The 12,557-nt window shown below is 46.6% G+C and overlaps 1 protein-coding gene across 1 annotated transcript in view; it reads left to right on the plus strand.

Moving 5' to 3' along the window:
• Window positions 1-5,247: 5,247 nt before the first annotated feature.
• The window catches only part of nt5e (5'-nucleotidase, ecto (CD73)), a 14,659-nt gene continuing 7,349 nt past the window's right edge, over window positions 5,248-12,557 (plus strand). Inside the window, exons 1-5 of the mRNA XM_077016362.1 lie at window positions 5,248-5,473; window positions 6,053-6,490; window positions 9,057-9,279; window positions 9,741-9,929; window positions 12,176-12,373. Of these exons, the coding sequence (XP_076872477.1) occupies window positions 6,149-6,490; window positions 9,057-9,279; window positions 9,741-9,929; window positions 12,176-12,373 (952 nt within the window). The 5' untranslated portion in view covers window positions 5,248-5,473; window positions 6,053-6,148. The remainder of the gene's footprint in view (window positions 5,474-6,052; window positions 6,491-9,056; window positions 9,280-9,740; window positions 9,930-12,175; window positions 12,374-12,557) is intronic.

Genomic DNA, 12,557 nt, shown 5'->3' on the forward strand with positions numbered 1-12,557 from the left:
AGATCTCGCCGAGGTGACTCATTCTTGAGCTGCCGGCTCTACCTCCACGCTCTGTTCCCGCCTTTTACAACCTGTGACGTCTGGAGAGCTCCACTGCTGAATTGTAATTCTTTCTTCTTATTTTAACTTCTACTAACTGGTTTTAGTGGAGGTGACAGTGCGGGGGGGATTATGTAAGTCCTGGAAGACGGAGCAGAAATATTGTCAGTGTTCTTCAATTTTGCGTTCCCGTCCTGGCTAAGGGTCTCATCACAACATCGCATGTCTCTTCTCTGTATAGCAGATAATAGTTTGGTGCAGCAGTTCCAGAGGAAAAGTATTTCCAATGTGAAGAGAGCCCCAAAACTCTAAGAGGAATCTGACCTGCCTCTGTGCAGCATCTTATTCCTGTAGTAAGATTCTCCACTTGTTATACACATGTTGCATTGCTGTACCTTTTTGTACCTAAAGAGAGAGAGAGAGAGAGAGTGGAGTGGGGAGTATTTCTGCAGTGGGTAGTACTCCTACAGTGGGGATTATTCCTGCAGTAGGGGAGTATTCTTGCAGTGGGGGAGTATTCCTGTAGTGCAGAGTATTCTTGCAGTGGGGAGTATTCCTGTAGTGCGGAGTATTCCTACAGTGAGGAGTATTCCTGCAGTGGGGAGTATTCCCTTCAGTGGGGAGTATTCCTGCAGTGGGGAGTATTCCTGCAGTGGGGAGTATTCCTGCAGTGAGGAGTATTCCTGCAGTGGGGAGTATTCCCTTCAGTGGGGAGTATTCCTGCAGTGGGGAGTATTCCTGCAGTGAGGAGAATTCCTGCAGTGGGGAGTATTCCCTTCAGTGGGGAGTATTCCTGCAGTGGGGAGTATTCCTGCAGTGGGGAGTATTCCCTTCAGTGGGGAGTATTCCTGCAGTGGGGAGTATTCCTGCAGTGGGGAGTATTCCTGCAGTGGGGAGTATTCCTGGGTCACTTTTGCCAGCTGAAGGATGTGTTGTAATGAGAATCTTCCCACTGCTGTGTAATGGCCGTTATTATGAGCAAACGTACTGACCTGATGTCCTCTGCTGTATATCCCAGTCATGTAAATGGTGAACCTGTGCATGATTGTGTTCAGATTATATTCAGTCATGTGTGAAGTGTCAGTCATGGAAGGCTTGTCTGCCCATCATAAATACGCAGGATGACTTCAAGGCCATTGAGTTACTTCACAGCACAAGCTCGGCTTCCCTCATAAACCCATAACCAAGGACGTGATGAAGCATCAAAGTTTTGCCTAATGAAAACAGGAGGAGTGGTGTGGGTAGGGCCCAGGCAGGGGTGCGCGTCAGCCGGGCGGGCTTTTACGAGGAGACACGGGGCGGGCGGCGGTGTGAGATACCCCCTCAGAGAGCTCCTGTCCTCCTCAGCAGACACCAGTTCTTCACGGGAGTGACATTCCTCCGACACGTCTGCTCTGCGTCAGCGTGATTCATTGAGATAACAGAGAGGAAGAGGGAGGGAGAGGAAGAAGAGAGGAGGAGGAGAGCGATTAAAGCTCTTCCCCCCTCTGCCTTAGAGCCCAGGCTAAGACACACAGAGACCTTACAACAACGTTCGCTTCAGGTGGCTTTTTAAAAGGCACAATGCTATTAACTGTTGGTTAGTCAAGAACACAGGGCTTTTTAAAAGACGCTACAGTTCTTCAAGCCCCTGAGAAACCAGTCTTCCCACGAGCAGTTTAAAATAGATATGAACAGCATGTGTTGTGTAGAAGTGCTCTTTAGTGACTTTTCAGCTTTGCGTGTTGATGCTCACTCAACGGAGACCGCGGTGTTCCACTTCATTGCAGACAGGAAGGTAATCAATTCATCTCCAAACATATTCTGCCCTCTAGTGGTGGATCGGTATGCCTGCGGTATTCCAGTCTTTCAATTTTTCAATTAAACTGTCATGCAGTTCAGCACATTAAACAGTGAAGCTCAGTGGACTCTTTCCTTCAGTTTACTGCTATTTGGAGACACTTTGCTGTCTCGTTCACCTTACGTACCTTGTTATTTGCTCAGGTAAGGCGCTTGGTTGTGGTTTTACTGCGGAAGCCCCCGGCCTGAAGCTCAGATTAGCAACATTATATTAGAAGATTAGCTCCTACGCATCCTGAGATCCATGAGAGAGGAGAGACACTCACAGAGCAGGACGAACATCTTGTGAGCATCTCACAAAACACGGCAGCTCACCAGTCCGAGGAACACTGTTGTTCATGTCTCACGGATAGCTCGTCTAACCAAAGATCTCATCATGACTGGAAGCCACTGCAGACCGCCCCACTGTCCAGTCTCTGGGACTGCCCCCCAGTCTCTGGGACCGCCCCCTAATCTCTGGAACAGCCCTCCCCTCTCTGGGACCGCCCCCCTGTCACTGGAACAGCCCTCCCCTCTCTGGGACCGCCCCCCTGTCTCTGGGACTGCCCTCCCCTCTCTGGAACCGCCCCCCTGTCACTGGAATAGCCCTCCCCTCTCTGGGACCGCCCCCCTGTCTCTGGGACTGCCCTCCCCTCTCTGGGACCGCCCTCCAGTCTCTGGGACTGCCCTCATGTCTCTGGGACCGCCCCCCTGTCTCTGGGACTGGTCTCTTGTCTCTGGGTCTGCCCCCCCTGTTTCTGGGACTGCCCCCCTATAGAGTCTCTCGGACCATCCTCTGTCCAGTCTCTGGGACCGCCCCCCTGTCCAGAACTGGGAGGCCCCGTCACGCGCTTTCTGAGGGACTGACGAGGGCATAGTTGGGATTTCAGAAAGGGGCGGGGCACTGCGATGAGGAGTGAGGCCATTTCACTATACTACATATCTAGCAGACTGTAATGGTGTTGAAGCCGGTGCTGGCAGTGGAGAGTGCATTATGCCTTCATTAAATGCTTTGCGTCATCTTTTAGTGCGTGAGAGCTTTGAATATTTTAGTTTACAAGCTCGTCTCGTCTTAGTTTGCGGTAATGGTTCAACTCCGAGCACAGCATTTGCCGGGAATTGCCGACCTAGCGTAACCATGGAAATGGGTGTAGCCCGTTGATGCATATGACATATGTAAAGGGGTGGAGTCTACGCCGGGCGTGTATCGCTACACTCGTGTTGCAGCTCCGTTGTGTGTGAAGCTGAGGGAAACCTCCTCGTCTGTGGTGAGCAGACTCCTGCTAACCCTGCACGAGGCTGGTGGGATGAGGCCATGGCATTCTGCTCGTGCTGGACAAGGTGTTGAGATCTCAGCCTCGAGTTCCTATGGCGAATCTAGTCACAACACAAGCTGCCGACATGGTCAGATGGAATTCATGGCTATAAGACTGTGTTTTTTTATCGCTGATATCTTTTACTCATACAGGGAACCGTGAAAACGAAGTGGTTTCACTTTGAGGAAATTGTGATTCTGTTTACGAGGAGAAGCGCTTCCACTGCGTGTGGGAAGACGTTTACGTTGAGATGTTTACGTTGAGACGTTTATGTGTTGTGTCTGGAGCCTCAGAAAGCACGGGACCAGGATGAAGGGCTCTGTGAAGCAAACGTGAGCCGACCTCCGTGATGAGGATGTGTGAGCACAATCTCAAATCCTGTTTCAGAGTCACCACGGAAATACCGTTAAAGGTCATCTTCCCTTATGGCTGCTGCTGGCAGCGTAGCGGAGAAACTGAATCATGGCCATTCACAGCCGTTCTGTGTATCGCATCCTGTGTACCACAACCTGGAACACAGCTACACACCCTGTGTACCGCACCCTGAAACACCGCATGGCATCCACAGTGTTTACTATAACACTACACTATTGTTACACACCATGTTACAAACATGGTGCTACAGTGCGGCTCCCAGCGGAGTGTAAACTGCCGGTGAAGGTTCACATCTGGTTTTGAGATGTTTCATTTCCCTACACATATGGTGTTTTCCTTCCATGTCTGCTAGGACAGGAACAGCATTGTGCAGGAGAGAGAGCTTCTTGTTCTCATACAATGGAAATCTCCCTGAAACATGGTGTTATCACCACCCGTTTCCTGCTGTGCCATTGCACTTAACAGCTCAGAGAAGCCCTTGGCACACAAGCAAGTAGCAGCATTTCAGCAACTTTAAGGTGTTTTGTTGTGTTTAATGAGAAATTGTTTTGTTCTTAGCAGTATTAAAATGTCATGGCCTGATGGTAGGGAACTGGTCTTGTGACCGGAGGGTCGTGGGTTCGATTCCCAGACCTGAGGCCATGACTGAGGTGCCCTTGAGCAAGGCACCTAACCCCAACTGCTCCCCGGGCGCCGGGCTAGGGCTGCCCACCGCTCTGGGCACGTGTGATCCACAGCCCCCTAGTAATCACTTGTGTGTGTGTGTGTTCTGACTGCACAGATGGGTTAAAAGCGGAGGACAAATTTTGATTGCGGTGTAAAAAATCACAATTGACAAAATATGGCACTTTTTTTTTTGTTTTTATACTAATAGTTAATCGTCACAGGGAAACGGTTGCATGCCCTCTGAGGGACTGACAGGGGCCTATTTAGTTTCAGTTAAAGAGAATAATCCCTCGGATTAGATGGCGTGATTTTACGAATCTCAGTCAGTGTCTAATAAGGTGGTTTGTCAGATTTAACATGGCTTGCTGTGTATGGACAGGCAGACTGTAATCTGGATTTAGTGGTAATGGATGACGGTGGACTCCCCAATGTTTGTAATCCTTCTCAGACCCTTCTCAAACATTCCTAACACAGGAGAGTGCAGACCTCAACAGTACCATCATTTACCCAGTGACAGTGTAAACAAGGAAAACGGAGGTTTCTGTGGATTAATGAGCACAGACTCCTGTTTCTGAACCCAGAAGCGTAGCTCTCCACCAGGAACTGTTCATCAGGAACAACCAGTCACCTTTCCGCAGTTCTAGACACAGCCACACCCAGCGTGTCTTTATGGCTCCATATAGATCCCTCGTTCGCACAAAACTTAGTGAATGAGCAAATACCGAAACTGACTTACGTGATTTAACCAACACATTTGCCCACACACGGCCTCCTTTTCCTGGAAGTAAGGAAACGTCTCTAGCATTGGACACATTAGACGCATATCAATGAATGCTAAATAAATAGAGCTGGCTGGCATACACACACCTTCTCTTCAACTTTATGGGCAGCAGGGGCTCACTCCTCCCCCTGTCAATCACAGTGACACTGGCCAATCAATGATAAGTGCTTGAATATGCAAATGAGGACAGTTGTCCCCGAGTTCAGCTGCCCCAGTGCCACTGAGTTGGGGGTGTAGGTGTGAAAGACGTAGATCTCGGTTCCCCGGGGCAGGAAGGAAGAGCGGGTCACACCCTCGGGGGCAGGGAGCTGTCGTTTGACAGGAGAGACTGGGCTGCTCAGTGGGTGGAAACCGACTTAATGAGTAATGAGTCGGGTTTAAGAGGGATAAACATGAACGTAAAAAGGAGACCGCAGACCAAAACTACGCCATGGAACGGCCATGAAGAGACCATTACACTCCACTTTTAACCTCCCATGTAAGTCTCGACTTGTTTACACGGCTTTAAATAGTTTCTCCTGCAAAAACAGAAAATGTTCACACTGCTGGGACTCTGCTTTGCAAATTAAACTTAAGGTGGCGTGTTATTCTGTATGAAATATGATTAGTCATGTCAGAAGAGAGTCAGCCCTCTCTCTCTGTAAGAACACAGCCTGAGTTAAGCCCTCTTCTACTGAGTGGTTCTGCATAGCCTATCGCTCCTGTTTAACTTCCCTGTTTAGGACACATTAATATAATGTTATTAACTCTGTTATTGTGTTGTATACTTAATTCCAACGCAGTCTTTCTACGTTGTACAAGTTTGCATTACCACTTTGTATTACTTTTTAAATGATCGAACATTTCTTATTCATAAAGCTAATTTATGTTCCCAATCTGAAAAAATAGCTTATTATTATTATTATTATTATTATTATTATTATTATTATTATTATTATTATTATTATTATGAAGCCAACTAGATTGCAGAGGGTAAGTTGTCGAGGGTTTTCCACCTGCTAGCATGATTTAGAGAACACCCATCTTCAGTTTCCCCGCCTACTCTCTTTATTTTTAGACGACAACTTAACGGAGTCTGTGCGCACTCCGCGAGGGAGAGGACGGAGGACGGGAGACCGGAGACCGGAGGACGGAGGACGATAGACGGTGTGACATGCGGCGGTGCGGAGCGGCGCGTGGGTCGCGCGCGCTGGCCTCGCTGCTCGTCTGGGTCGCGTGCCACGTCTGCGCTGCAGAGTGGGAGCTCGCGCTCATGCACACGAACGACGTCCACGCGCGCCTGGAGGAGACGAACAAGGACTCGGGGAGATGCACCAGGGGCGGCTGCTTCGCCGGCGTGGCCAGGCGAGCTACTAAAATAAAGGAGATCCGCGGCAGAGAGAAGAACGTGCTGCTGCTGGACGCCGGGGATCAGTTTCAGGGCACCGTGTGGTTTAACTTGTACAAAGGCGCCGAGGCTGCACACTTCATGAACAGACTCGGGTACGATGCGATGGTAGGTGGAGAAACATCTCACATCTCACCTTCACTGCTCACTAACATGGGGGGCTTATTCATGCCACCCAAACGATGCAGTTTATATAAATGATTCAACGTGGTTTAATACAGCACGTGTATAGATCTTTTCTTTGCTTTTGGATTCTATATCCTCAGAAGAGTGAATTTATTTATGAGAGATGAATGAATCAGAACTTTCCGTGAGCTCCTCTTGTGGTCATAACCTCTGCTGCGCTTACAAACTAGTTTTAAAAGTTTCAAGTGTAAATGTGGAAGTGCAGACTACAAGCGATGCAGAAATGTCAACCCTTCCTCTTCAGGGCTGTAAATAAAACCACTGGTCTATCAGCAGCTTCTCTGAGCTCACAGCCACACCAGACATGGTTCAAGATCTCAGGTCTTTAAAACACGAGTAAAACTGTCGACGTGTGGCGTTTTACGTCTTAATTCACCAATACTTTACATTAAACGTTTAGATTAACATTTATACACCAACCTAACGGTTTACTCGCGTGTTAGTTTTGAATGTTTTCCACCCTCCCCAAGTTCAAGTCTTCTTTTGTCCTTCTTCAGATTACTACCTTTAACGTGGCTTTAACCGTTCAGTAACGGACTCGTTACACAGTAAAAGGTCAAACGTGTCCCAAACTTACCCAGCTGGCACACGACCGACCTTCAACGTTGAAATGTGTTTGAAATATAGTTGAAATACTGTCTGTTGTTGTTTCAACGTTGAAACAACGTTTAACGTTAAATGGTTGCGCAAACGTTGAACTATTAACGGTGAATCAACGTAATTTCTTCAACCTTTTTTTCAAGTTCAAAAAACACAATACAATAAAAAAGTACAAACAACTCTTTGGCATTGGCTGAGGGTTTTGAAAGAGGTATTAATTATAATAATTATTCTTATTATTATTATTAGTAGTAGTAGTAGTAGTAATAATAATAATAATAATAATAATAAAAATTTTATTTATTTATTAATTTGTCCAAAAACGTCATAAAAACAGGCATGTATTAACCAGGAAGACAACATCAGGCAATGAAACTCTTGTTTGAGGCAGAAACAAAACTTCGCAATGACAAATCAACAAGTTTAAAAAGAGTAGGGCAGGGTAGTCGTGGCCTGGCGGTTAGGGAACTGGTCTGGTGACCGGAGGGTCTTGGGTTCAATTCCCAGACTTGAGGCCGTGCCTGATTGTGTGGTGGTTCGCCGAGAAGAAAAATAATTTTTTTTTTTCTTTATGGCATACAGTTGTTTTTTTCCTCTCTCTCATGCAATTTTGAGCATCATGAACGTGAATTTTATGGCTTATTCAAGGTTGAATGTATGACGTTGAAACGACGTTGGCATATCAACGTTGATTCACCTTTCAAAATCGACACAAAATCCAACGTTGATTCAACCATCACATTCGACATTGGTTCAACGTTGATTCGACGTTGAAATGCCTGCTGGGTACATTCACGTAGCGACAGCGACTTCATGTAGTCATTCAAAACATTTAGTGAAAGTACACTACAAAAGTAAAACTGCAATATACACTCCAAAACTTGTATTGCAATGTACTAATTTTACCTCATACACACGCCGACTTTATTAGATACACAGTTCCTCACATAGGTTACATTCACCAGACATTCATATCTACAGTGACCTGTGTACATATGTCTGTACCACCGTATCTGTGAGTGAGTGAAACCCACGACTATGGAGTCCAGAACATCTGATTCTAATACTGGACCGTTGTTATTATTTCCACCACGCACACCCAGACCCTGACATATTAGAGTCACATGAGCTGGTTAAGGTTTAGCAAAATATATATATAAATAAAAATATATATAGATGTTTGGGTCAAGTTTTCCATCATTACTGGTTAGGGTGGAGTAGGGTGGTGTTGGGCTGTGGCCCACTGCTGGGCCAGGAAGGGTGGAAGGATGGAAAAATGACTTGTTGATGAGCTGCGGTGGTTTTCCTGACCTCGCCACAAATGTCAGGTCACACGTGAACCACCCGTGTCATCATTAAAGCCGCTTCCTGTGCTGGAGTTCAGGGACGCGTGTGGCACGGAAACATTGAAGATGTTTCCTTTGTGCTGGTTGGTTTTTCCTGTTGATAAGATTTCCTTGAATGCGGGTGGAGAGCGTACGTAAGACGTGCTTGTCCTGCAGAGCGGACCGTCTGCTCAGCTCTGACGTTCAGACACACTTGAGTTGCTGAAAGCCCTGCAGGGGCGATCGGCCTCCAGGAGGAAGGCTGTCTTCGTCTACCTCGGGTCATTGTGCTGCTTTGTACCTGTTCATCTCATTCTGCAAACAAGAGAGAAGCTTTGAAGCTCTGAAGGCTGTTGTTGAACTTCCTCTTCTGAGATTTGTAGCTCTCCCGAAGTGACTTGGTTATTGATTGTCAGGTGTTAGTTTTAAAGGCAGTGTGTGTGTGTGTGTGTGTGTGTGTGTGTGTGTGTGTGTGTGTGTGTGTGTATGTGTGTGTGTGTGTGTGTGTGTGTGTGTGTGTGTGTGTGTGTGTGTGTGTGTGCGTGACTGACTCTTCTCTCTAGGCCCTGGGGAACCATGAGTTTGACAATGGTGTGGATGGTCTCATTAAACCCTTCCTGCAGACGGTAAACTGCACTGTGCTCAGTGCTAATATAAAAGCTGATGATACTCTTGCACCAAAGATCAGTGGATATTATTTAGCTTCTAAAATCTTCACGGTCGGCACTGAGAAAGTGGCTGTAGTGGGATACACGTCCAGGGAGACGCCGGCCCTCTCGCTACCAGGTACGCCTCACCTGGGCTCTCCTTCATGGTTTAGCTGTTGAATCTGATTCAGTATGTCTCTGTTTATTTGGGTTTTAGTCACCCTACAGTCACTTGGGCAAATATAGCAAAGTTCATTGCTGTGAATATTGAGCTCTCCTTTGACAGAGTATTGCTGCTTGTGTGTGTGTGTGTGTGTGTAGGTGTGTGTGTGCGTGTATCTGTGTTTACTTGTGTCTTTCTCTATGAGAGCCTTTCAGTTTGACATGTTTTGTTATTCTTAAACTGTATTTTATTTTTAAGCTGTATATTAAATGCATGTAAAGTGTCAATGCTCTTAAAATATTATGGTTTGTCCTTTCCAAAGTCATATATTTTTTCCATCCTCAGTGGTCAGGTTTACAAGACTATCACTCCTAGGTCTGGTATTGAACGCTCTGTAGAATATTGTATTGCGTTGTACATATGTCTTTTGGCTGCAGGCCCACACCTGCGTTTCGAGGAGGAGGTCAGTTCTCTGCAGACGGAGGTCTCGAAACTCACCACCCTGGGCATCAACAAGATCATCGCCCTTGGTCACTCTGGCTTCACTGTGGACAAGGAGATCGCCAAGAAGGTTCGGGGAGTGGACGTGGTCATCGGTGGACACACCAACACGTTCTTATACACAGGTACACGCCCCTCTGATGTGTTCTTATACACACGTACACGCCCCCCTGACGTGTTCTTATACACACGTACATGCCCCTCTGACGTGTTCTTATACACACATACACGCCCCCCTGACGTGTTCTTATACACACGTACACGCCCCTCTGATGTGTTCTTATACACATGTACATGCCCCTCTGATGTGTTCTTATACACACGTACACGCCCCCCTGACGTGTTCTTATACACACGTACACGCCCCCCTGACGTGTTCTTATACACATGTACATGCCCCTCTGACGTGTTCTTATACACACGTACACGCCCCCCTGACGTGTTCTTATACACACGTACACGCCCCTCTGATGTGTTCTTATACACACATACACGCCCCTCTGATGTGTTCTTATACACACCTACATGCCCCTCTGATGTGTTCTTATACACACGTACACGCCCCTCTGATGTGTTCTTATACACACGTACATGCCCCTCTGATGTGTTCTTATACACACGTACACGCCCCTCTGATGTGTTCTTATACACACGTACATGCCCCTCTGATGTGTTCTTATACACACGTACACGCCCCTCTGATGTGTTCTTATACACACGTACACGCCCCTCTGATGTGTTCTTATACACATGTACATGCCCCTCTGATGTGTTCTTATACACACGTACACGCCCCTCTGATGTGTTCTTATACACATGTACATGCCCCTCTGATGTGTTCTTATACACACGTACACGCCCCTCTGATGTGTTCTTATACACACGTACACGCCCCTCTGAGCAGCAGAGCCAATGAATGATTCCTGGGAACATAAGCTGGTTTAAAGCTGCCGGGTCTACAAACACCTTCCTTCAGTGGGTGTGTTCGTGCTGGTTGCTATGGTAATGTTACACATGGTGGCGCAGAAACTCAAAATATTATTGTGAATTCTGGAGCGTGACCCGCCCCGTCGTCCCGAGATCTCTCTGCTCACGTAACCTTCATTCCACGAATTCTCGAACTAATTCAGAAATACGCTTTATAAATGCCGGCTTAGCGCCTTTATGAACGCCAGTTTTACGGTCTAGGTATGGTATCGCACCCTACTAGTATTCCTGGTACAAATTAAAACAGAACCTTAGCTTAATGCTTCATTAAAAAACATTAGCCAATTATTTTCTCTTTCTACAAGTTATAGAGAAGGGCAGTGAAACAGTTAAATGTCAGAAATGTTTATATCTTTTGGTGGACCACTTTCATTACTGATTACCTTAAGGTGGACCACTTTCATTACAGTTTACCTTAAGGTGGACCACTTTCATTACTGATTACCTTAAGGTGGACCACTTTCATTACTGATTACCTTAAGGTGGACCACTTTCATTACAGTTTACCTTAAGGTGGACCACTTTCATTACAGTTTACCTTAAGGTGGACCACTTTCATTACTGATTACCTTAAGGTGGACCACTTTCATTACTGATTACCTTAAGGTGGACCACTTTCATTACAGTTTACCTTAAGGTGGACCACTTTCATTACAGTTTACCTTAAGGTGGACCACTTTCATTACAGTTTACCTTAAGGTGGACCACTTTCATTACAGTTTACCTTAAGGTGAACCACTTCCTCTGTCCATGCAGTGTACGTAACGTTCTCAGTCCAGCGAGCTGCATTATCCATAATAATGATGTCCCGTGTTACTTTCAGACATGTGTTTCTTTTTACCTTCAGACATGTATACATAGGACACACATGTAATAGAGACTGTGGTGTATGTGTTTACGTGGTAGGATGACATGAGTCCGGATGGTTTTGGAAAACCAGCGTCTAATAAGACTCGGCGTCCCAGAGCAGCTGAGCACAGGAAACCCGCAGAGCCCAGAGTGTTTATACGTGTTTGTAGAAAATAATGCAGTCGGCCTATACTCACCCATCCAGGCAACCCAGCTTTGAAAACATCAAAAAAGAGATTCCAGTCTTGTCTTGTCGTCTAGATTTTCAGATTTTGCATTTCCAATTTTGGAAGTTTGAAATTGATTTTGTCTGCACAGAGACTCAAGTGCCGGAAAGCCAGTGGTACTGAGCAATAAAGGATCTGCTTCTAGTCGGCTGTAAAACTCAGAATTTATTCCGACTTTGTCAGGATGTTAAAGAGTGCCATGGGGTCTATGACACCAGTTCAGAGCTATATTTCTGCAGAAAGGGACTTTGTGTGTGTGTGTGTGTGTGTGTGTGTGTGTGTGTGTGTGTGTGTGTGTGTGTCTACAGGGGAGCCTCCCTCTTCAGAGGTGCCTGCAGGACCCTACCCGTTAATGGTGCAGTCAGAAGACGGGCGCCAGGTACCCGTGGTCCAAGCCTACGCCTTCGGGAAATACCTTGGTTACCTGAAAGTGACCTTTGACTCTGAAGGTCGCGTATTAAAGGCGGTGGGGAATCCGATTCTTCTGGATAGCAACATAACCGAGGGTGAGTTCTGGCTGACAAGCCGTGGGAGTGGGATGGATAGGGGTAGTTACACAGTGGATAGGGGTAGTTACACGATGGATAGGGGTAGTTACACAGTGGATAGGGGTTGTTACACAGTGGATAGGGGTAGTTACACGATGGATGGGGTAGTTACACAACGGACAAGGGAAGTTACATGGTGGAT

The sequence above is a fragment of the Brachyhypopomus gauderio genome, chromosome 9, assembly GCF_052324685.1.
Source record: "Brachyhypopomus gauderio isolate BG-103 chromosome 9, BGAUD_0.2, whole genome shotgun sequence".
In the NCBI taxonomy this organism is placed as follows: domain Eukaryota; kingdom Metazoa; phylum Chordata; class Actinopteri; order Gymnotiformes; family Hypopomidae; genus Brachyhypopomus; species Brachyhypopomus gauderio.